Below are 24,207 nucleotides of genomic sequence, written 5' to 3'. Positions count from 1 at the left end.
GCCACTCCCTCCCATCCCTCCTCCCACGGACGCGTAACTCACCTGAGGGCTGGAGTCTGCTAGGCAGGAGACACCCTCCCTGCCCCAGCTGGCTTGGGAATGTTTTCGAGGCACGGCAGAAGGGTTGAGAGCTGTCACAAATTGGTTATTTCCACCCGATGGAGTCATTTGGCATCGCCCATGGCCTCTGCGAACTCGAGGATGGGCAGCCTCTGGCCTCTCCACCTGCCCCGGCACTGCCTTTGGTGCACAGGGCTGGTGCTGGTGCCCTGGGTGCTGTGGGGTGAGTGGGACCAGCCCAGCTCATCCCAGCAAACCCCAGTGGGAAAGCCGTCCCAGCTCCTTCCAGCTCTTCCCGCCACCTCCCGGCACGGAATGAGCTTGAAAAGGCAGAACTCCCAGTCCCCGTTGTGACTTCAGGGGGTGCTCTGTAAAAAGAGAGAAAAATAAATCCATCCCTGGGGAGGGAAGAAGCTGTGGATGGACACTTCACATCTCCCCAGGCTTCCCCTCTTCCAAGCTGGCAAAGCCTTCAGCCAGGAGCTGCCTGCTGCCTGAGCAGGTCCCTGCAGGGATGCTGAGGGGTCACACGGGCTGTGGGTGTCATTTTTGGCACCGCTGCCTTCGCGGCCAGCTCTGCACCCCTTGCCCAGGTGCCCAGGCTGCAGGGCCCTGGTGCTGCCTGTCCTGCATCCCTCCTGCAGCCAGCACCTGCCAGGGCTGGTCCAGCCACGCTCGCTCAAATGCAAACGTGCTTTGGAAAGCCCAAATAACCACCTCTGTCTGGAGCTACAGCGACTGGCCTTCACCAAGGACTAGCTGGAGGCAGTTCCAGAAGCCCTCCCAGCTGGCTCACCCTCAAAGGAGCAGTGGCTCAGAGCAGAATCTGATTTTTTCTCTGGAGGGAGAGGAGGAAAAGTGGAAAAACAGGATCAGGTATGCCTAGACAAGAAAAAAACACTCCCCCTCCATCCCAGCACCCACAGAACTTGTCTTCCTCTTAGGGACAGGACATCAGAAAGGCTCCTATGGCCACTCCAGGTCCTGGCATCAAGTTTGGGGCCACATTAGCGGGGAGCCCCCCAGGGTGAATCACTGCACAGACTATTAAGGCACGAGCAAATCAGAAAAAAAACTGGGATAAAACTTAAGAATTCTGAGCCGAGCTTATTCCACAGGTTTTAACAGTTATTTTATCTTCCTCTCGTAACAACAAACACCCACTGGAAGGCACGGGGAGATGACGGGATTACTGGAAGGCAATCAGAGGGTGAGCACTGGGCTGCTGCTAGGACAGGACTGGTGTGACCACGATGCCAGTCCTGGGAGGGAACGTCCCCCATGCACAGAGAGCACCTGCCCCACGCTGCTTGCATCTCAGGGGTTCTTTCCTAAATCCCCCTGCTTGCTGCTGTCTGGCCATGTGGGCACTGAGGTCCTGGAGGGGCCCTTGTCCACGGGACGGTGCTCTGCGGGGGAACCAGGAAAGCCTGGGCAGCAGAGGGGCTGGGAAGGTGCTGCTGAGGGGAACGAGCTCCTGCCCAAACCCTCACGGGAAGTGGAGCGGTTTGGGGCATCGAAACACCCCAAACCCAACCAACCACGGCTGTCCACGTCTCCTTGAGCGTGAGGTGGTTGTGTGGCCTGGCCATGGCCACCCGGGGCAGGAGCTCTGTGGGGATGGAGCTCTGTCTCCTGGGAGGACGGGAAAGGTCCCCAGAGGCTGCTGCCAGCCAGCCTCACCACGATGCCCTGGCTGGCTTTGCTTTTCTTCTTCCTGCAGTTGTGGAGGAGCAGGAGGGGGGGAAATAAGCCCCTCCATAAATCCTCTGTGCTTTTCAGCTGCTTTTAAGGGTTTCTGGTGCTCCTTCTGTCGCAGAGCAGGCGGGATGTTCCTCTCTGCGTGCGCAGTCAGTGCTGTCGAGTTTAATTTAGCGAGAAACTTGGGCTCAGGTTTTTCCGCTTTGTCAGTAGCAGAATGCAAAGTCTGCTGGTGAAAAATTCCCACCCAACCCCAACCCCCGGGCCACCCGCCTCTCTGGTTTGCTTTCCTCCTCTGTCACCAGGGGGAGAAGCAAGGTTCAGCGCCGAGCTCCCTCAGTACCTGATCATTTTACTGCTCCTGCCGCCAAACCCCGCCCTGCCCTCCCTCCGCAGCTGCTTCGCAAATCACCCCCGGTCGTCGGCGGGCTGGAAAGACCTCGTTGGCTTCAGGGAGAGGCAGCTGTCCCTTGGATGCTGGGCTGGGAGTGGCAGGGACATGGATCTTCCCGGGCTCCCTTCCCACCCGTGTGTCCCCTCGGAGTCTCAGCTCCTGCTCGGTGGGGCAAAGCACGTCCTGACTCCAGCTGGGATTGTCCTGATTGTTGGCCACGCACACGCTGGCGAGGCGCTCACAAGTGGGACATGCCACGAGGGACTTGTGCCAACAGGCTGCTGCCCTGGCTGGGAGGAGAAGCAGAGGGCTTGGAGTTTTCTGGAGGTTTTCTGGATCTGCCAGGCAACCCACTACATTCAGAGTCCGTCCAGCTGTGGACTCCTGCCTTGGAGCTGGGGGATCCCCCCTGCTCGGGGCCTTGCCCCAGGGCTGTCCCGCTCACACGTTCCAGGCTGTTTCCCTGGGCACAGCCAGGCTTTCTGTGCTGCAGCTGTGCCTGTGCCTCGGGGGCTCCTCTGCCTCTCCAAGCAGGACCCAGCCACGGCACCTGTGGGACTCCTTTGGGCAGGGGGAATAAGCCACTGGGTCTGGTTCCCAACCCAGCTCCCCCAGCCTCTCCTTGCACCTCGGCCTGGGTGTCTACCCACCATCCCTGGGCTCCCTCCGGTGTGGGGGTGTCCCAATAGTCCCTGGGAACCCAAATCTGGATTCTGCATCGAGATACAGCCCTGCCCAGTGCCAGGCAGAGGGGATAATCCCCTCCCAGGGCTTGCATGAGCAGCACATCTCCTCTGTCTGGAGGGGAGCTGGACGGCCGGGTATGGAGTCATCCTTCCCAAAAGTGGCCAAGCCTGTCCAGGAGGAGAGCTTAAGGAGGTGGGGCAGGGGCTGGACAAATAGGGGGGGGAAGGCCGAGGGAGAGCCGTGGGCTCGCGGCTTGTCCAGAGAGGCACAGAGGGGAACGGGAGTTTTGGGAGAGGAAGGACCTCTGAAGGACCAAGAAAGGTTTATCAGGCTCCTTGCAAGCCACTGAGGGAGATGAAGGTGAGCCTGGAGGCCAGAAGCTGCTTGTGAGGACACAGGGACAGACCTGGCCGAGTCCTGGCTGTCCCTCATGGGGAGTGTCCCTGGTGGGGTCTGGCTTTGCTGTACCTGGCGCGTTCTGGGGAGGAGCAGAAGGTCTGTGCAGCTCTGCCTGCAGAGCTCTGTGCATCTCAGCTCTGGTGGCACCAGGGGACTCTGGGGCTGTGTGAGCTCTGCAGGGAACCACGGCCTGAAGGTCGTGAGCTGGGCTAGGGACAGGCAGGGTTTGGGGAGCAGCTCCCCAGCCGTGGGGCTCCGGGGCGGTGGGAAGGAGCAGGTGACCTCGGGGGGTCATGGGATGAGTGTTGGATGCCCAAGCTGGAGTAGCAGGGAAGCTGAGGGAGACTCTCATCATTTCTGCTGGTGGAGGCTGCCCCTAGGTCAGGTTGGAGATTAAGCCTGCTTTGTTCTCTGGCACTTCTCAGCATGGGTTTTGCTCTCTTTCCTTGAAGGAATGCCCGACTTTGCCTTGTCAGGTCCGTGCCTGGTGCTGCCCGAAGGGTCCATCGGGGCAGGGAGCTCCTAACCCAGCATTGTGCCACCTCTCTGTAGCTGTCAGCAGAGCAGCCTCCTTCCTGCAGGACCTTGGCTGGGGGTGGGGAACAGTATCCAAAGGCCCTGTAATTAAACAGAGCTCCTGCCACATCCTGCTCTTTCATTAAATCCAGGAAAAAGCCCAAACAATAATTCTGCTGGTGAAAACCACAACAAACGTGTGTCCATCCAAGCCAGAGGTGCTTTGCACTGACAGAGGAAATAACTCTGCTCAGCAGTGATTCCACCCCAAACCAGGGTGAGCAGCAGGCTGGGATGGAGATTCCAAAGGTCCCTTCCCACCATTATTGCTCTCCTGGCAGGAGGAGGGGTGATGGGTGGGGCTGGAAAATGTGGTTGAAGGGGCCCATGGACTCAGACCCATCGTGGAGGGCTGATTGTCACCCCTGCCCACGGGAGACTGGCTTTGCACCCTTTGGATTTCCACCCTTGGGATGTCCACGCTGACAAAACTCAGTCAGTGTCAGGTGAAAGTGGTATTTCTGCCTCCTTACCTGGGTGAGATCTGCCCTTTTCTTTCCAGCCCAGGCGTGGTCCCTGAGCCCTGTCCCTGAGCCTGATGCTCACATGCAGAGCTGGCAGGTGTCACCAGCAGGGACCTACACCTGGCAAGCTGGGATGAGCAGCCTGGCAAGCCCAGAGCACAGGCACAGCAGCTGCAATCCCTCTGCCAAGGAAGGCCAAAAGTGCAGCTCCCAGCTGGAGGACGCCACAAGGCCTGTGTGATCCCGGTGATGGGGACACTGCCCAGCCTTTAGGATGTGGCTCTTTGCTGCTGAGCTCCCGGGGGCTTGGGGTGCAGTGTCCGACTCATCGGGCTGGAGAGGAGCACTGGGCTGTGGGACTGGGGAGGGACTGGGCTTCCTGGTGTTGATGGACAAGTCCCAACCTCTCTGGGTGTCTTTATAAGCCCAGAGGATTGGTCCCCTCGATGCCACAGACTGGTTCCCTCAGTGCCACCAACCCCTCCGACTGCACAGAGGGCCTGGAGCAGCAGGTCAGGTCGGTGAGCGGTGTCTGCTCTCCTTCTAGCCCAGGCTGGTGCTGAAAGAAAGGATCCCAGCCGAGTGAAGAGGCTTTGTTTTCCCTCCAGCTGTGCGTTTCGTGTGCGGAGAACTTGGTGGTCAGACATTTTCCTGGGTCTGCATCCATCTGGTCTCTCTGAAGGGGATGGGGTGCAGGGGCTTGCTTGCATTAGCCAGGGCTGGTGCCTGGGGAACAGCAGCTTTGAGGAGGAGCAGGGACCACCTCTGCTCTCCTCCACCCTGGCTGCCTGTGCCCTGGGACACCAGGAGGAGTTGCTTATGTCACTGCTGAATGCTGGCTGCCAGCGCTCTCTCTGACATCTGTGGGCTCTGTGGCACAGCTTGGTGTGCCACTATAACATCTGGGTGACGCTGGGGTGGGCAGCAGAGCCTTCGGCATGGGGGTGACCTCCAACACGTGGGAAAACTCAGTGCCAAAGCTCAGGAGCTGGGAGAGGGGGCATTGGGAGGGGGAAACTCTCATCACAGAATGTGCAGGAGCCACAGAAACCACAGGCCTGGCGTGGGCTGTTGCAGGTCATGGAGCAGAGGGAGGTGTCCTTGTATGTGGTGAAGTGCAGGGTTAGGCGCAGATCTGAGGGAGATGGACCACAGGGGCAGAATCTGGCAGGGATTTGATGCCTCTCTGGGCAGGGGATGTGGCCTCAAGGGAAAGAAGCCCTTTCCTAAGTGACAAGCTCAACAAGAGGATGCAATTGGTGTGAAACTCCTGTGGGTTTAGCAACAAGCAAACTGCAGTGAGGATCATGTTGTTCTGGCATCTCCTGATTCCTGAGCAGGCCTGCCTCCTCTGTCCCTTGTAATCCACACTGAAGTGGTTATTTCAGCAATTTGGTCAGTCCCTGATGTCCCCAGGCATGGCCTGCAATGTCTTGCCTGCGTCTGTGTGCAACTCAGCTGGGTGAGGAGGCGGCCACTGCAGCTCCTGCGTTCCTGCTGTCCTGCCCACCTTTGTTCCACACGCAGGTTGGAGAACCAAAAGCATCTAAATGTGGTGATTGGCACTGAGCCCAGCCTGCAGTCGTGGCCAGTGGTGTTGGGCAGCTGGGCAGGACAAGGGGAGGTCAGGTTTAGTGGTGTGGTTTGCCTGCAGGAGCATGGGCAGTCCGACCTCTCCTCCCCTCAGCCACCAGAGCAGCTTCACCCCAGGACATCCCTTCTCACCTGCACGTGGAGATGGAGGCACCGAGGTGGTGGTGGTGGGCTGGAACACAGAGCAAGGCCTGAGTTAGCACTTTGTTTTCCTGGGTGAGACGGAGCTTTTCCTGTGACCCACATGGTGCTCTGCAGTGTGTGGGGGGGGTGTTCCCATTTTCCTGAGCAGCCCAGGAAAGCTTTCCATGCAATAAGGCTACTGGGAAAATACACTCTGGGAGGCAGAGAGCCATCTTCAGCTCCTGTGACTTGATCATCAGGGAAATGGACTTTGGAAAATCTGTCCTTGAGTCTGGAATGCCTTGGGCTGGGTGCTGTGGTTGGCAGGGCGATCCAGGAGCACCTGGCAAGGAGCTATAAAGCATCCAAGGCATGGGTGGAGCAGGGAAGCTCCTGCAGGATGGAGCTCTGACACCACCCCTCCTTTTTGGGGGAGGATTCTTCCCCTGAAATGCTTTTCCTGAAAGCCTAAGGACTTCCCTGGGAGCACCCTGATGCTTATCCCAGGCAGGGGGTGGCGGGAGGCTGCTTGTCCCACACTGCAGCTGGAACTGGACTGAATGGGAATGGTCAGCAAGAGAGGCTTGGGGTGGGTTCCAAAGTGCACAGGGGGTTGTAGACACCTGCTCCCTGTGGCAGCAGCAGCCTTGGGCTGTGCTGGGGCTGCACGGTGTTCCTTGTGCCTCTGGAGCACGCACAGCCCTGCTCAGCCAGCCCCGCTCTCCCCCAGGTGCTGCGGACGGGTGAGATGTGGCTGCTGCTGGTGGCCCTGTGCCTGGCCCAGGGACTGGAAGATGCCATCCCAGGTGCTGAAGAAGTGTACAACCCTGAGAGGTTCATGAACATCGTAAGTGCTGGGAGGGCCACCACCCCCTGCGGGACCCGTGTGTGGTGTGCCCAAAGTCCTTCCCAAGGGACCAGCTCTGCTCACCCCGCCCCGACAGCTTCACCTGGCCTCGTCTGGGGGGCTTGGGACATCAAAAATCCCCCATATTTGCACTGGTGTCACTCACTTCATGCCCTCAGCTTGGGCTTGGCCTCTTCCTGCTCTTCCTCTAGTTCCTTCCGATGGAGGTGACACCGGGGAATGTGGGTGACACTGGGGAATGTGGGTGACACCGGGGAACGTGGGTGACACTGGAGAATGTGGGTGACACTGGAGAACGTGGGTGACACTGGGGAATGTGGGTGATACCAGGCAACATGGGTGACACTGGGGAATGTGGGTGACACTGGGGAACGTGGGTGACACTGGGGAATGTGGGTGACACTGGGGAACATGGGTGACACTGGGGAACATGGGTGACACTGGGGAATGTGGGTGACACTGGAGAACGTGGGTGACACCGGAGAATGTGGGTGACACCAGGGAATGTGGGTGACACTGGGGAATGTGGGTGACACCGGGGAACATGGGCGACACCGGAGAATGTGGGTGACATTGGGGAATGTGGGTGACACTGGAGAACGTGGGCAACACCGGAGAATGTGGGTGACACTGGGGAATGTGGGTGACATTGGAGAAAGGGGGGGGCACCGGGGACGTGGGTGACACCAGGGAATGTGGGTGACACTGGAGAACGTGGGCAACACCGGAGAATGTGGGTGACACTGGGGAATGTGGGTGACATTGGAGAACGTGGGTGACACCGGGGAACGTGGGTGACACCGGGGAACGTGGGTGACACCAGGGAATGTGGGTGACATTGGAGAACGTGGGTGACACCGGGGAACGTGGGTGACTCTGGGGAACGTGGGTGGCAGGAGAGGGTGAAGCTGAGGCAGGCACAGGGAGCTGGGTCCCCCTCTGCCCTTGCACCCTTGTCCCTGCAGAGCCAGAAGATCCTTTTCCATGGGTATCCCAGCGAGGAGTACGACGTGATGACAGAGGACGGCTACTTCCTGAGCCTCAACCGGATTCCCCACGGCAGGGGGGACCCTGGGCCCTCAGGTGGGCTCAGCCTCACCAAGGGGTACCAGCTGTGACCCTGCCCACTGCCCAGATGCAAGAGGAACCAGTGGGAATGCCTGTGCCTTCAGGCATGGTTTGGGCAGCTGGAAGAGGGATGAGGTGTTTTTTCCTGGCTGCCTTGAGCTGTCCCTGGGGATTCAGGAGCTCAGCGTTGTGTTTTGCTGCACCTGAGAAGGGGCAGTGTGACCCAGCAAGCCCCAGTGGCTTCTCCCCTGCAGCAAACCCCTGGTCCAAGGTCCAGGCTCAGGGCCTGGAATGGCAAAAGCCCCCCAAACACAAAAAACCACTGGCATAACCAGAGAAACAATGGGAGAAGGGAATGTTTAATGTGCAGCCTGCAGAAAGCAGTATCAAGATGCACAGGGGTGTTTTATTTCCATATGGGAAAGGCGTCTTCTTCTGCCAGCTACCTGGTATCTCCTCTTCCAGGATCCAAGCTGCCTGTGCTGATAGTGCATGGGTTTTGCCTGGATGGTGGTGACTGGGTGGACAATTTCCCTGACAGCAGCCTGGCCTTCATCCTGGCGGACGCGGGATATGACGTCTGGATCGGGAACAACCGGGGCAACAGCTGGTCCCGCCGGCACCTCAACCTGTCCATCGCCTCCGAGGAGTTCTGGGATTTCAGGTCAGAGCCCACCAAGGACGGGGCTGGGGTGCTGGGCTGTCAGCGCTGAGCCCCTGGCGTCCGTGGGGGGTTGGGAGGTGGGAATCTCCTCTAGGCTCTCCCTTTGCCACGCAGCTTCCACGAGATGGCCATGTACGACCTCCCGGCCATGGTGGGCTTCATCCTGATGCAAACTGAGCAAGAGAGGCTGTTCTACGTCGGCCACGCTCAGGGCAACTCCCTGGGTGAGTGAGGAGGGGGAGGAGAGGGCGGTGGGGGGAGCAGGGCAAGAGGCATCAATGTCCATCCCAAAGCGGAGGCTGTGTGGGAGGGGTTTGCCACGTCCTGCCCATCTATCCCAGGCTGTGCTGGCATCCAGGAGTGGTTTTTTTGTTCAAACCCTGCACCTCAAACACGGGGTCTGGGGTAAGCTGGGGTTCTCATTGTGATCTCATCCTGCTTTCCAGGTTTCATAGCGTTTTCCAGCTTGCCACGCCTGGCTGAGAAAATCAAACTCTTCTTTGCCCTGTCTCCTCTGTACACCTTCCACCACGCCCGGGGCCCCGTGCTAAAGTTAGCCTTTCTGCCAGACCTGGCACTGAAGGTACGGGAGGGGTCTGTGTGTTGTTACTCCCGAAATCCAGGGGCTTTTGGCAACTCCTGCCCCCTGCATTGCCACTGTGCACTGACCCTGCGCCTCTGGTGGGTGCTGGAGCTCCTGACATCATCCCTCGTGCTCTTGCAGGGACTGTTTGGAACCAGAGAGCTGGTTCTGGTGGGGAGGAGGGAGAAGATCCTCCTGGCTGAGAAGTGCAGCAGGCCACTGGCAGTCGAAGTGTGTGCCAACGAGATCTTCCTCGTTGGAGGGTACAACTGGAATAACCTGAACCTGGTGGGTGCACCAGACTCTCCGTCCAGGTCACAACCCTCTCTGGTCTTCCCAGACACCTGGAGATAGTTAATGAGACACAAAAATGAGTGCAAATCCCCAAAACAAGGTGCAAAAGGCAGCGGTTATTTGGAGATTTCCTCCAGTGGTGTCAGGGTGTTAAACCTAACAGAGTCTTTGCTAAGAGAGAATCACTCGTGCTCTCGTCCCTTAGGGAAAGGAAACTCCTGCCTCATTCTCAGCTGACATGCAACAAGTTTACAGAAGAAAATAACCAAAGAATGACTGGACCAGTTGTATTTGCACTCTAAAATACTGATTAAGTGGCTTGCCTTTGAAAGCTACTTGTAGCTCTGAGCAGAATAAAGCTGCTAAAGAACAAAGAGCATGTAACTTTTATATTGCAGTGATAGGGAGAATGTTTGAGGTTTTTTGCCTAGACAGATTCTCATCCTTCCCAACTCACTTTGAAAATACTTTCTTTTTCCCATAGAGCCGACTGGATGTATACATATCTCATTTTCCAGACTACACATCAGTAAAAACTCTTCTGCACTGGGGACAGGTAGAGACTCTGATTTTATAACTACTTTAACTTTTCTTTCTTTTCATCTGTGAACATGGTATTTTCAAATGCTGCTTCATTCACTCTGGAGACGGGTAAGGAGGTAGAATCAAAGCCAAGAGATAAAAGGGATTTTTAAGCTGCAGCACCAAGGTGTCTCAAAAGCCACAGCTGTCGAGCGGGCTGATCCAGGGCATTACCTGGATTAACCCTTTGCCTCTGCCTTCCAGACTGCCAAAACTGGGGAGTTCAAGCAATTTGACTACGGGCTGAGAAACATGGAGAAATACAACCAGGTGAATGGGATGGGGCTGGCTGGGATCGGGATGGGGGATCACACCCCATCCACCAGAGCCCCAAATAACAGGAGTGCTTTTCTCCTTCCCAGCCGATACCGCCCTTTTACAGGATTGAAGCCATGAGGGTGCCCGTGGCCCTGTGGAGCGGGGGGAATGACTGGGTGAGTCCCCCTGTAGAGACCCAGCTCTTGCTGTCCCGCCTCGCCAACATTGTCCACCATGAGCACTTCCCCGACTGGAACCACTTTGACCACCACTGGGGCCTGAACGCCCCACAGCGCATGTACAGGCGCATGGTGGCCCTGATGGAGGAAAACCCATGAATCTGCCCATGAATCCATTGACTGAATCCATTGATTGAACCCATCCATGAATTCATCCATGAATCCATTGATTGAATCCATTGATTGAATCCATCCATGAATTTATTGATTGAACCCGTCCATGAATCCATCCATGAATCCATCCATGAACCCATCCATGAATCCATCCATGAACCCATCCATGAATCCATTGATTGAATCCATCCATGAATCCATCCATGAATCCATCCATGAATCCATCGATTGAATCCATCCATGAACCAATCCATGAATCCATCCATGAGTCCATTGATTGAATCCATCCATGAACCCATCCACGAATCTATTGACTGAATCCGTCCATGAATCCATCTATGAATCCATCTATGAATCCATTGATTGAATCCATCCATGAATCCATCCATGAATCCATCCATGAACCCATCCATGAGTCCATTGATTGAATCCACCCATGAACCCATCCACGAATCTATTGATTGAATCTGTGCATGAATCCATTGATTGAATCCATCTGTGAATCCATCTATAAATCCATCCATGAACCTATCTATAAATCCATCCATTAATCCATCCATGAATCTATTGATTGAATCCATCCATGAATCCATCCATGAACCCATCCATGAATCCATCCATGAGTCCATTGATCGAATCTGTCCATGAACCCATCCACGAATCTATTGGTTGAATCCATCCATGAATCCACCTATGAACCCATCTATGAATCCATTGATTGAATCCATCTGTGAATCCATCTATAAATCCATCCATGAATCTATTGATTGAATCCATCTGTGAATCCATCTATAAATCCATCCATGAATCCATCTATGAATCTATTGATTAAATCCATCTGTGAATCCATCTATGAATCCATCCATGAACCCATCCATGAATCCATTGATTGAATCCATCCATGAACCCATCCATGAATCCACTGATTGAATCCATCCATGAATCAATTGGTTGAATCCGTCCATGAATCCATCCATGAATCCATCTATAAATCCATCTATGAATCCATCCATGAATCCATCTGTGAACCCATCCATGAATCTATTGATTGAATCCATCCATGAATCCACTGATTGAATCCATCCATGAATCAATTGGTTGAATCCGTCCATGAGTCCATCCATGAATCCATCTATGAATCCATCCACGTGCTGCCCCAGGATGGAGGAGCCACCCGTTCCCACCTGCCTGGGGGCACGGGCTTTGTGTGAGGGATGCCCTCCTTAAAAATGTCTCCTGTGCCTCTGTTCCACACTGATTCAATGCTTTTAAAAGCAATGCTGGGATTTCTGCCTGCCCTCTGTGAGCATAGAGATTGCAATAAAGTCTTGCAGCACGGCCAAGCTCCAGCCCTTGGCTTGCTGGGCTTGCTGGGTTTGCAGGAGATCCGCTGTGTTGGGGTTTCTTCTCAGCCTTTGCTGGCTCAGAACATTGCCAGTGCGAATTTTTACTCCAGGAATCGAGCGCGTGCTGTGGTTTGTGGGTTTAGGCATGGGAGGGGAGGAAAGTGACCTTGTGACAGCCACTGGTGGAAAGAGGCCACATCTGGCCCGGGGGGCTCTGAGCTGGGCACAGCTGGCAAAGGGCAGAGAAGCAGGAGATTCTCCTCACCAGATCCTCCTCGCTGCGCTGAGTAAAGTTCAAAACCTGGTGATTTGCTGGTGATGAAATGTGCGAGGAGAGCTCAGAGAGGCCGAGCCCTTCCTCACCTCACAAATCCACCCAGCTATCCCTCTCCAATCACACAGCTCCTTGCCAAGCTTTTCTTGCTCATCCTGTTTAGCTCCTTACTGTTGAAATGAAAAAGAAGGTCAGGGCTAGAGGAGTAAATTTCAGCCACTCTGTTTACCCTGGAGGGGCTAACTTGTTACTGACTCTCTGGAATCAAAGGTATATATGTTTTTATTTTTTGGCCTAGATTTGTGCTGCATTAAACAGGGCAGGAATTGATAATGCCATGACTTAGTTTTGAGCTCTGAGGACAGCTGGCAAGGCTGAGCATCTCACTTTCTGGATTCTACCTTATCAGCAGGACTGCTCAGAGATAACCCCTGCAATCACCAAAGCCATTCATCTGCCAGCTTGTAGGAGCAGAGCAGCCCAGCACCAGGATGGGTGAGTCCTCTGTCTGTGCCTTTCACCTTGCCAGGGATGGGAATGGCAGGGTATTGCCAGAAGCTGGCATCAGAAAGATCATCTGCATCAACAGGGCATCCTTGGTGCAGCCCAGTGATGAGAACTGAGCTACCTCTATCTTGTCAGCCACTCCAGGACTCTGGAGAAAAAGCTCGGAGTGAAAACCCGATCAGGTGGATGGTCAGAAAGAGCAGCTCTAGGTTTTCCAAGGCACAGAGATGCTGGTGCCATCTCCCCACCTCGCTGATGCCTGCCCAGCCAGCAGAGCCACTCCTCAGGTGTGGTGGGCATGCTCATGCTCAGCCCAGCAGCCCCATCTGTTCATTACATGGGATTCGTTTATTCTGTTTATTGCAGGTTATTTATGTCAGACCCATCTCTCTATTACACGTGCTGGCCAGCAGTGGTTTGTGGAGCTGTGCAGGATTCTGCCTGCAAGTCTCTGCACGTGGCAGATGACACCCACAGCAGAAGGTTTTAGGACCTCCAATCCAAAGAAAATAAAAATGCTGATGGTCTGGGTGGATTAAACCTCAGTGGGATTAATTTGCAACCTCTGCATCCCCCGCCCTTTAACAGAGAGATAAATATGTTTAAAGGATAAAGCATTGCTCTCTAACCCAAACTGACGTCAGCTGAGCAGCTTGTGGGGCTGCAAAGCTGGGCTCAAAGCGTCATAAGATCCCTGTAAGGAAGGCAGCTGGTGGTGCCACCAGCACCAGCACCAGCACCAGCCACACTGAGGGGCTCTGCACAACACTGAGCCCAGCTCAGGCTCTGCAAAGATATTCCAACCTCTGACCTGAAGAGGGAAAGGAGAGGGATTCACTTCGAAGTCAGTCTGTCAATAGATTGCCTAATAACAGGTTGGCAAAAGTAAGGAATTGGCACACGGGATTGGGAGGCTGTTGCCAGCGATTTGCAACGCAGTCCTGAGGCTGAGGAGGGTGGGTCACACCTGTGTTTAAGGCTGCACCTTCAAACAGCACACTTCAGGTGCCTTTTTCAAGTGAAATGAAGCCAGGCTCGTGTTATTCCACCCACAAACCTGTGAGAACTCAGAGTCCCGAGCACTGGTTTATATTGCTTCCCGATTCTTTCACAAACGAATCAACCTGCTCACCGCACCAGAGAAGCTCAGGAGCCCAGGGCCAGCAGGTCTGGCTGTCACGGGTGCCGCATCAAAGCCGGCTTGCTCTCCCAGGAGCCCCGTGGCAAAAGGCTGTCTGTTTATTTCTTTGTTTAGCCTTTTCTCTGGGGACGCGTTGGCCCGCCAGCCCCGGGACAGACCTGCTGGCTCAGCAGGGCTGGAGCCAGCCTTTCCCACCAGAGCAGCCTGCAATGACAGAGCTCCTGTCCCTCTGCAGGGCGGTGATGGCCTCACTGCACTGCCCTGCGGTCCCTGGTGCCTTCCCAGTGCTCCCAGCAAGGGCCAGCAGGCCAGACTGGGCAGCTGGGCAGGAGCAGGGTGGCAGCCCCCGGGGGCACTACCTGCCACAGGAGCGGGGCTGGGAAGAGGTCAGGGCAGCCACGGCCCCTCCAGCTGGGACGGGACCACGCGGGTGCCAGGCACTGATGGCAAACAGGAAAACCCTCCCAGAGTGGTAATTTGGGACTTTTGGTCTGCACTGTGTATCCCAGCTGCCCGGGTGCCCACTGGGAGCGGAGGCAGGGAATGCTGTGTCACCCTGGGGTGTCCCCCCTGTACAGTCCTGACCCCAGGGGACGATTTGGGGGTTCTTCACTCATTTATTCCTACACCTCCTGGGTCCTGCCACATGCCTCATCTGCAAATGTCTCCCGCTGCTGGCAGCTGATTTATTTTCATTCCAGCCAGGATTTGGGTCACAGCTTTGTTTCGGGCTTTTAAAGGGGAAAGAAAATGTTTAGGCATAGCAAAAGGAGACAAAGCAACCAAGGAAAAGCCCTTTTGTCCCCATGGCAAAATACCAAGCGAGGCCGCATTTTAAAATTTTTTTGGTTTTTGGCTTTGGGCAAATTGTTGCTGCAGAACTGGAAAGAGAATTTAAAAAAAAAAAAAAGAAGAGATGTGTTTAAATAGGATTAACTTAAGCAAGAATTTGTACTACAGAAAGATGCTTAGAGAATCTCATAAAGACAGAAAAGCAAACAATATCCAAATCCGATAATCTGATCACCTGATAAAATTTACAAGTAATTCTCTTAGTAGAGAGAAAAGTATTTACTGGAAATGGACTGTCTTGAACAAACTGAATAAACAGATTAGGTGACGAGCATTACCTAAAAAGACAATTTTACAGAAAGCTACCTGGAATGAGGCAGAAGCTGCATACTTGGGGGGAAAACGGGTGGAAAAAGACCAAAATCGCGAGTTATTTGCTGCCATCGATGTGGCTTTGTGATACACCAGGAAACTGTAACAAATGCAAGCTTCTTTGCACAAATAAACGTCATCAAATTCTCATTTTGCTTGCTGCCTTTGCTGCTCAGAGGAGAAAGGCTTAGGGCAGGACGGTGAGGGAAGCAGCAGGGGAACAAGCACGTCATTGCTGTGTCACCGCTGGTGGCTTTGCTCACGGTCCCCCTGGGAAGCTTGTCCCCAAAGGCCACTGCAGCGGTCAGCAAGGCCGGCACGAGGATGTCCAGCACCAGGGAGGAATCTCTGTCCTTCGCTTCAGCCAAGCAAATTATAGCCAGGAATTCTGGTAGCAAAAATAACCCACAGCAGCACTTGGAACGGCTGCTCTCCCCCAGGTTTATTTTCTGGCGTCCCCCAAACCTCTGACTGATCTACGCTGCTTCTCAGGGCGATGCAGATCTTCCAGGAAATTTTAAAGGAAGCACAACAGACCGAAAATCCAACCCTACACCAGTGCCTGATTTTGAGTAATTTCTCCATGAAATATTGCTTTGCCTCACAGCTGGATTCTCCCTCCCTGAAAGCAGCTGGTTCTTCTGCTGGTCGCACCACTGAGGGGTTTATCTGAGGGCCTCAGCATTTTGGGTGACGGGAGCAGCCAAATATTTTATTGCTGTAAAATAACTGCCCTTCTTTCAGGCTAAAGAAAATAATCATCAACACATCACAGCACCTCTGAGATCACCACTCAATCTTATCACCTCTCAGATAAACCCTAAGACGCAGACACTTTGTGAATACCCTAATCCCCCCTTTTTATTTGGACTTTACTCATTCTACACCAGAATCACATGCTGGACTGCCTGACTTGTAATTTCTCTTCAGGATTCATTCATTTCTCACCTCTCAGTCATTGAAAGGAAAAAAAACCGCCCAAACCCAGCCACATTAAAAATGTGATTAATTACAATTTTTATTGAATTCAAAACGACTGGTACTGTTTTATCTCTAGGGAGATGTACTTCTAGTACCTGAAGGGAGAAAGATGGAGAGAAACTATTTAAAAGGGCCTCAAAAACAGGACACAGGGAGTGGCTTCCCACTGCCAGGGGGCAGGGATAGATGGGATATTGGGAAGGAATTGTTCCCTGGCAGGGTGGGCAGGCCCTGGCACAGGGTGCCCAGAGCAGCTGGGGCTGCCCCTGGATCCCTGGCAGTGCCCAAGGCCAGGCTGGACATTGGGGCTTGGAGCAGCCTGGGACAGTGGAAGGTGTCCCTGCCCATGGCAGGGGTGGCACTGGAAGAGTTTTAAGGTCCTTCCCACCCAAAACATTCTGGGATCCTAATTCTGGTGTTTTTTACCACAGATCTGTTGGATCTCCTTCTGATCCACCTTGATGGTTTTAAGCATAACAGTGCCAGACCTGAGACAGCAATAATGAGCTTTGTGTCACTGATAAAGGCACAAAAAAAAAGAAGAAAAAAATAAAATAAAAAGGAAAAAGAGGAAAAGAAAGGGGAAAAAGAAAGGCAATGCAGTGCCAGCCAGGAATAGCACGAAGGCTCCTCCCCCCACTGTAGAGGGATTCCTTATGGAACAAGGGCATATGATACCCCTGGAAAGATTGGACAACCCAGGGTTGCTGAGGAAAAGCCCCTGAACAGGCCCCTGACTGCAGGCAGCCCTGAGAGTCCTTGGCAAGGTATACAGCTGCCCGGCTCCCCCTCTGATTAGAGGCCATCTAGAGGGACTGGGCGTGAATCTTTGCAAAAGTAACTGTAAGTTGGCACAGTTGAACAATAAGGGGAGAACAATGCTTAATCGTATCGGTGTATGTGTCCTTTATCCGGCCAGCTCTCCGGACTCAGTCCCTAACGCCCCACCCTGTCACTGCTCCAGTTAAAAGCAGAATATTTTAATCAACTATATTCAGGTGTTCCAAATAGAGAGAAATTTCAAATACCACCAGAGACAGCACTTAATCTTATGAGATAAACCAGCAAAAAAAAAAAAAATTGTATCGAATCAAACCAGCATCTTCACAGATGCTTCTTCATGATGTCAAGGATTTCCTGGTACAGAACCTCGGTGGCATCGAGGCCCAGCACAAAATCCATGTGGTTCCAATGGGGAATCAGCTTGTGGTGGACCAGGTTCTTGACCTGGGGGAGGAGGAGGGCGGTGTCCCGGGGGTCGGCCAGGCAGTCCAGCCCCGCGCTCCAGATGGCTGTTGGCACCTCCATGTCCTTCACGTCGTAGAGCGGCGGCCCCACCTGAGGAGATGGAGAAGGGGTTGCTGCTGGAATGCACCAGATGATGCACTGTGCAGGAGGCATCGCTGCTCTTTGGGCACAGAGGGAAGTAAAAACCGGATCTCCTTTCTTCCAGAAAGAAGAGAAACTTCAGTAAAGATGCAGCATGGCCTTGTGCGCTACAATTTAGTGAGCGAATTTAATTAAAATTAATTAGCCGATTTGTTCTGCCCGGCTAGAAGTTCTGGTTCTGATACTACAGAAGGATTTGATGAGGAGGCAGAACTCTGGCTGCCCTGATCTAATGCTCTTGGATCCTCCTGCTCCCAGCAGGAGGTTGGGCTGGGGACCTCTGCAGCTCCCTCCCAGGAACCCTGCCAGGGTTTGTGGTGACACCTCACACAGTCACCAGCACTTCCTTCAGCCCAGTGACAGCAGGGAAGTGCTTGGCTGCAAGTTCTTGACACTGAAACGCCTCTGGAGGGTTGTTTCAGCTCCACACCCTCTGGAGGGTTGTTTCAGCTCCACGCCCTGAGGACTTGCCGTGAGGTGATTTGTCAGCAACATCTCTTGTTACCTGAGGTGTAATTAATCCACTTAAGCAGCATGCTGTGTTCTGAACAACTTTTCCTGTTTAAGGAAGAAAGAAGCTTTTTTTTTTCTGTTCTAAGGCTTAACCACTATTTCAGAGACAAAGTTTTTCCCAATATTCAGCCTGGTGTAACCTGAGACCATTTCCCCAAGTGGAAAGCGTCTAATGTTTCATCCCACTTGAAAGGTATTTGCAAAATAGAGCTGAGGATGGAAAACGCAGTTTTTCCAAGCAGAGATCCTGACTTCCAGCTTGTGAAGAGAGGAACACATTAAAAGGAGCCACAGGAGGCATGAATGGGAAGACACCAGGGGAAGGGAAGGCTGTGGCCATCAGAAGCACCTCACCTGTCTGTAGCGAAGGCTGTTGTACATGTGCCCCCCGTCAAAGGCTCTCAGTGCCCCTCCATGGACTCCCTACAGCAAATTCAGACATGCAGTGGTCTAAGTGAGATCACAGTTCCCTGGGGGTGCAGTCAGCCCTCAAAAGTCAAACCTCAGAAGCTGGGTTTCATCACTGAATGGGCAGGGCTTTTCAAGTGTATCTCACAGGTCTGGCCCTAAGCCCAGAACAAGTAATTATTGTCATGGTTTTGGACAAATGGACAGACATTATGTTTCTGATGTTTGTGGGTAACACCAGGATGGGAAGAAATCAAAAGGTTATAGAAAATGGGTTTGGAACCCTAAATATTCCTTGTGGGCTGGAGAATTGGCCTGAATTGCACAAGCAAAGGGGAAAGGAGCCTCTGAAGGTCTCTTGTCTAACTGGAACAGGACTAGCAGCAATACAAAGTTCAGGGTGGCTGTGGCTTGATCCCTCCTCTGAGCAGCAGCACTTCAGAAAATGGAGTGTAGGTTCTTGCTACAAACCCCACAAAGTTCTTCTGGGGTTCCTGGGCGGGGATTCCACCCTGGGAAGGAGCTGTGCCCTGAGTACAGCCTGTGGCACACGCCTCAGAGAAGGTGCACGGACTGAACCCACGAGCTACAAGAAATTGTGCAAATTTTTAGCTTGGGCAAGAGAAAGGAGAACACAGCTGCAGTGTCAAAGGGCTCTGGTGGTGACTGTTCTCATGCCCACAAGGGGAAGAAGGAGAAATAAGCAGCTTTATCGGTAATAAGCTTGATTGGCTGCTGTCCAGAAGAATCTCTGCCACTAATGGCACTTGGGCTGCAGGGCAGGAGTGGAGCTGGTCTGAAACGAGACCCCTGGAATGTGCCTGCTGTGGATGCAGGGTACTCAGCTCCAAGTGTTCCTCTTGACAGATCCACTCCTTTGGGGCCGCTCGGCTCAAAAATCTGCCGAGCATTTTGTGGAGGGGTGAAAACAAAACATGCAAAGATCGGACAAGGGTGTGTCTCACAGCAACCAGCACAGCAGGCTCCCCACGAGGGACCAGTGCCACTCTGTGTGGCACGGGAAGGAACCTGGGAAGGCTTACCTGCAGCCAGTGGATGATGTTCTGGACTGAGGACCCCGCCGGGCTGTGTCCCGCGTACACATCGAATCGGCTCTGCGAGGACACGAGCACATTTTACAACAGGATTCACCTGGCTCCACAAAACAGGGCACTGCCAAGGCTTTGTCCTTCAGAAGGACCCTCTGCAGATTTATTCCCACATACCATGTTTGTGTTCTTCCAGTTAAACCCGAAAATCATAGCCAGGATGCCCTTGCAGACCTTTGAGCAGATGCAGAACCTGGAGAGGAGCAGCTGCCCCAGGGCAGTGTGTGGTAGGAACTCCCTGGTGCCGAACATCTCCTGTAAAATTGCAAACGTTCTCATCAAAAAGGAAGTCTGGTCGTGCTTTTCCCCAAGGCACCACCACTTTACATCTTCTATTTTGTCCCTGTGTTAAGGTTGCCCGTAGCGAAGCCTCCCTTGCACCCCATTAAATGCTTCTGTTCCTTGTTTTCCATGGGCATGATCTCTTACATTCATGGCAGGGCTCAATCCACAGCCTCTGCATCAGTTTTATTCCCCAACGTTTTGGCTCTGATTCTGCCAGAACATTCTGGGGAGCAAATTCAGGACAGGACTGGAAGGTTCTGTAGTGAGATGTGTGTTTCTCTTCATTACGAAAGCGGAGCGCAGAGCTCCCCTCTCTGTAAACAACCTGAAATATTCCACAGGTAATTTCACAATCCCCATGAAAAACTACATTTTGGCTGGGCAGAACATAGTGCAGACCAACCTTTAGCCCGTAGTCGGAAAAGAAGGCGAGCTTTCTGAACGGGCTCTGAGCAAATATCACCGTGGTCACGGGTGCCAGAGCCAAGAACACCTTGATTTTCTGAGCCAGCTGGGGCATAGTGGAAAAGGCTATAAAACCTGGGAGGGGGAGGGGGGAAGCAGAAAAAAAAAATGGTTTACTCTTTCAAGGCACTCATGCTCACAGTTTAATTTCAGTGGGTGATGTTACAAATCTCAGAGGGGATGGAGATATCTCATGCTGTGGTCAAAAGGACCCACTCACCTATGGTGGTGCCTTGGGAATGGCCGATATAATACAGCTGTTTCTGTCCTGTTTTCTGCTCGATGAAGCTGATCATGGCTGGGAGATCGTACTTAGCCATCTCATCGAAGCTGCAGAGGGAAGAGCAGACATCCTGCTGAGAGGAGCAGCACCCACACCTGCACAGCCGTCACCAGCAAACCACAAAACCAGCAGGGAGGGCAGGACCACCCCATGAACTTCTTCATCCTACTGAGTTTTCACATGGGGTTTTCACTCAAAATGGGTTGGATGTGCTTCAGTCCAGCCTGGTTCACTCATCCCCCAGCTAGGGCAGCGTGGCCCTGACAGAATTCAGCTGTTCCTGAGATCCTCAAACGCATTTTACCTGAAAGCCCAGAATTCATCCCGTTTGGGAGACAGGGCCAGGTGTCTCCTAGACCAGGTGTTCCCTCTGCTGTTTCCTATCCAAACGTCGTAGCCAGCATCTGCGAGGATGAAGCCCAGGCTGCTGTTGGCCAAGTTGGTGATCCAGGAGCTGCCTTCTGCCAGGAGACCATGCTGCAGGAGTGCCACAGGTCTCGCACCTGCAAGACAGGCAGCACGATGGCTCTCTGCGTTTTTAATGCTGTCTGGCACCTTTTGAGATAGTTTATGGAGTGTTATCCCCATGGCAGCCAAAATCTGTGGAGGTTTGTGTCGGTGTTCCCTTAGATTTCATTTAAAAAGCAGGTTTGCTACGTTAGCCCCAAAATCTCTGGGAGTGCTGGCAGAACTTGGGCTGCCCGGGGAGCTCTGCAGGCAAACACGGAGGAGCCTGGGGATGTGATGGGAAAAACGCACTTTCTCATGGATCTAGCCCCCTCTCCCGGTTACCACCCCTCACAGGACAAGAGGATCCCCTGGAGGCTCCTCAGGGAGCACCAAACCAGTCTGCTGACCCACCAAAAAGCTGCAGGAGCACGTTTTGGGAGCCAGGCTCCCAGGAAAAAACCCCAAGCTTTATGCCCAGGATGGATGGGCTGCCTCTCTCTGCTGGGATTGCAGCCTGACCGTCTGTGCTCAGGGCTCCATGAAGGGTGAGGGAACATCCCCGGCAAGGGATCAGCCTTCCCTGCAAATCCTGGTCCGTCAGAACTGATGCTACAGATGCCAAGCCTCGGGGAGCCTTGCAAACCCTCTCCCACCAGCCCCGGTGTCCCAGTGAAGGGCTCAAGGTGTGGGTGTCCTGTATGGCACCAGTTTTACCTTGGCAGCCGGCGTTCGCTCTCCCATGAGGAATCCTGTTCAGCTGAAGGATGTAGCCATCCTCTGTCACCACGTTATACTCCTCGCTGGGGTAGCCCCAGAAGGAGACCATTTCACTCTGCAACGAGAAGAAAGCCAAAAACGCCGTTTTCAGGGCTCCCCCAGGGAAATCCCTAGATGTAACATTTAACTGTCGTTATTTAATGCTGGCTGTTTCCCAGACACTTCCTGCCTCTGCTCCGAAGCCATCACACTTACGATGTTCATCCCTGCTTCCGGATTCTTAGGAAATCGGGAATTCAAGGGGCATTCCCCAGAGGCCATCCCGTGGAGCACGGACACCAGAGCTAGAGCCAGCCACATCCTCGCTGCGCCTGGAACAACACACCCCCAGAGTCAGTGCCAGGGAAGCAGGGGCGATGTCCAGCAGGGAGAGGAGAGATGTGGGCAGGGAAACACTCAGGTAGGACCCAGACTCGGCCTGGTGGCCTAGGTGACCACTTAAAAGCGTTAATGCACATGGGGTGGCTCAGGAAACACACCTCAGCAGGGATCCTTCCACAGGGAGGTGGGACAGACCTTCAGGAATTCCTGCAAGAGGCCAGGCAACAATCCTTGCAGTGCTCTGCAGACCACTGGGAACTGCAAGAGGTTAAAATCATGGAATCACAGAATGGTTAGGGCTGGGAGGGACCTTAAAGCCCCTCTCATTCCAACCCCCTTACACCACCCCAGGTTGCTCAGAGCTCCATCCAATGTGGCCTCCTTCCAACACAAAAGGACGTGGGGTGTTACTTGTCCTATCAGTGACCGTGCAGCACCACTTCTCCACTCTCTCTTCCTGGGAAAGGGGATGGCCAAGAGGGAGAGCTCTGTCCCATCACCCTGCTGTTTGCATCACCACTATTTACACCACTTTGGCAGTGTTAACACCACTGCCCAAGCCTCCCCAGGAGGGAGAGGGAGGACGAGTAAGATCCAGCACTGCCTTCTCTCCCTAAATAGAAATAAAATCATGACAAGAAAATCTCTAACTACTTGCCCTTCTTGGTCATTGTGAAAAAGGTGAGAATTGATTAAAGTTATTTCAGAGAAGGACATTTTTAAGCGCAAGTCTACATGCAAAATGGGGAGAGATGTATCTTCCAGCAGACCTAGACATCCCTTAATGATACTGGGTTTAACACAGCTTAAAAACCCCTCACTCAGCGTGCTGGAGACTGCAGCTGCCACGGGAGGTGGTGGAGGCAGATGGGAGCAGCAGGTTCTGCACACAGGTGTGGGCATCAGGTATCCCAAACAGGTACGGGAAGGTCTGGGCAGGGTTGCTTGCTCCAACAACTGTAGACATCAGAGACCACAAGGCCACTGGGCAAAGAAAAATCAGGCTGGACCAGCCTCTAGAACTGACCCAGCAAATCAGATTGGGGTCCCCTGTTCCGAGGCAAGCATGGGCCCTAAGTGCCATGAGCTGAGTGCCATTCCCAGCCAGGCTTAGGCCCGGCTCTGCCCAGGCTTTTCCCCCACTCACCTGCACAGAAGTGAAGGCAGCCAGCCCAGCTGAGAGGTGGCACAGCTCCTGCAGGAGGACACAGGGAGATGTCAGCCCCTGGGGAGGATGGGCGGTGCAGGGAAGAGATGGCCAGCCCGGAGGAGATGGTGATGTGGCACACGGCGGTGGCAGAGGATGGGTTGTCACCCCTGGCTGGTGCACGGAGCAGTGCTCTGCATCCCTCTGGAGACAGCCCTATTTGAACTGGCTGCAGGGTGGGGTGGCAGGTGTAAACACCCTGAGATACAGAACATATACATCATTAGGTAACACCACAGTTTAAAAAGTGCAGTTGCCCAGAATTTGTTTGTGGAGGCCGGTTAAATACTGTTTAGGCAGAGTCAAATAACTCTGGACGTTCTGAAGTGATTTCCATTGATAAAGTGGTTTAATTGGTATTGCTGAAGAAAGTTTCCAGCTTCCCATTTCAGTGATGGTTTTATTTATTTACTACAAGAGACATAATTAAGTTATTGCAAGGGAAGATCAAAGTCTAAAATGCATTTCCAGTAGCAGATCTTCTGGTTTAGAAGTGATGATGTTTCTTGTTATACAAAGATGCCACATCTGAGATGGAGATTAAATCCCAGGCAACAGACTGAAAACATCTGTACTGGGTCAGGCTGGGATGGAATTCCCATTCTTCATAGCACAGGGATGGGACACAGCCAATTTGCCATAGCAACTCTCCATACCTTCTTTCACTCCACCCAGTTTTCTCGCTTTTGCTCTCCCAGTTCCCTCCAGCTGTCCCACTTTGGGGTGAGGGATGGAGCCAAGGAGCAGCTCCGTGGGAGCTCAGCTGTGGGCTGGGGTCAGCCCACCACAACACCCTTGTTCTTCACACCCTTACTGGAAGGTATGAGGAATACCTAAGTGCCTTATCCTACAAGTCCCCTGCCAACAGGGAGAGTTATCCCTCTCCATCAGCAGTGCCAGGGCTGGGGCTGCCTCCTGCC

At 53.5% G+C, this 24,207-nt stretch overlaps 2 protein-coding genes across 2 annotated transcripts; one reads left to right on the top strand and one right to left on the bottom strand.

The window, feature by feature from the left end:
- The first annotated feature begins 6,715 nt into the window (after window positions 1-6,715).
- On the top strand, window positions 6,716-10,824 carry LOC103615278 (lipase member M). Its single transcript, XM_008633298.2, has 9 exons — window positions 6,716-6,844; window positions 7,831-7,948; window positions 8,399-8,597; window positions 8,712-8,821; window positions 9,044-9,180; window positions 9,322-9,468; window positions 9,959-10,030; window positions 10,261-10,326; window positions 10,419-10,824. Exons 1-9 carry the CDS (start codon window positions 6,746-6,748, stop codon window positions 10,650-10,652), a joined length of 1,182 nt encoding a protein of 393 aa, XP_008631520.1. The 5' UTR covers window positions 6,716-6,745; the 3' UTR covers window positions 10,653-10,824.
- A 5,578-nt stretch (window positions 10,825-16,402) lies between these two features.
- Window positions 16,403-22,772, bottom strand: LOC103615262 (lipase member K). Its single transcript, XM_008633283.2, has 9 exons — window positions 21,955-22,772; window positions 21,697-21,814; window positions 20,837-21,035; window positions 20,470-20,579; window positions 20,188-20,324; window positions 19,617-19,754; window positions 19,434-19,505; window positions 18,337-18,405; window positions 16,403-17,418 (listed from the first exon to the last, which is right to left on the bottom strand). Exons 1-9 carry the CDS (start codon window positions 22,057-22,059, stop codon window positions 17,185-17,187), a joined length of 1,182 nt encoding a protein of 393 aa, XP_008631505.1. The 5' UTR covers window positions 22,060-22,772; the 3' UTR covers window positions 16,403-17,184.
- Between the last annotated feature and the right edge of the window lie 1,435 nt (window positions 22,773-24,207).

The sequence above is a fragment of the Corvus brachyrhynchos genome, unplaced genomic scaffold (assembly GCF_000691975.1).
Source record: "Corvus brachyrhynchos isolate BGI_N302 unplaced genomic scaffold, ASM69197v1 scaffold334, whole genome shotgun sequence".
Lineage (NCBI taxonomy): Eukaryota > Metazoa > Chordata > Aves > Passeriformes > Corvidae > Corvus > Corvus brachyrhynchos.
This window is presented reverse-complemented; position numbering and strand designations above follow the sequence as displayed.

Excerpts from the sequence above, each read along its gene's own strand:
- LOC103615278 (XM_008633298.2), top strand. The coding sequence starts at position 6,746 with ATGTGGCTGCTGCTGGTGGCCCTGTGCCTGGCCCAGGGACTGGAAGAT. Across the intron at positions 6,845-7,830 it reads CTGAGAGGTTCATGAACATC|AGCCAGAAGATCCTTTTCCA; the intron begins GTAAGTGCTGGG and ends TTGTCCCTGCAG. Across the intron at positions 10,327-10,418 it reads ACATGGAGAAATACAACCAG|CCGATACCGCCCTTTTACAG; the intron begins GTGAATGGGATG and ends TCTCCTTCCCAG.
- LOC103615262 (XM_008633283.2), bottom strand. The coding sequence starts at position 22,059 with ATGTGGCTGGCTCTAGCTCTGGTGTCCGTGCTCCACGGGATGGCCTCT. Across the intron at positions 19,506-19,616 it reads ACTGGAAGAACACAAACATG|AGCCGATTCGATGTGTACGC; the intron begins GTATGTGGGAAT and ends GTGTCCTCGCAG. Across the intron at positions 17,419-18,336 it reads ACAGCCTTCGCTACAGACAG|GTGGGGCCGCCGCTCTACGA; the intron begins GTGAGGTGCTTC and ends CCATCTCCTCAG.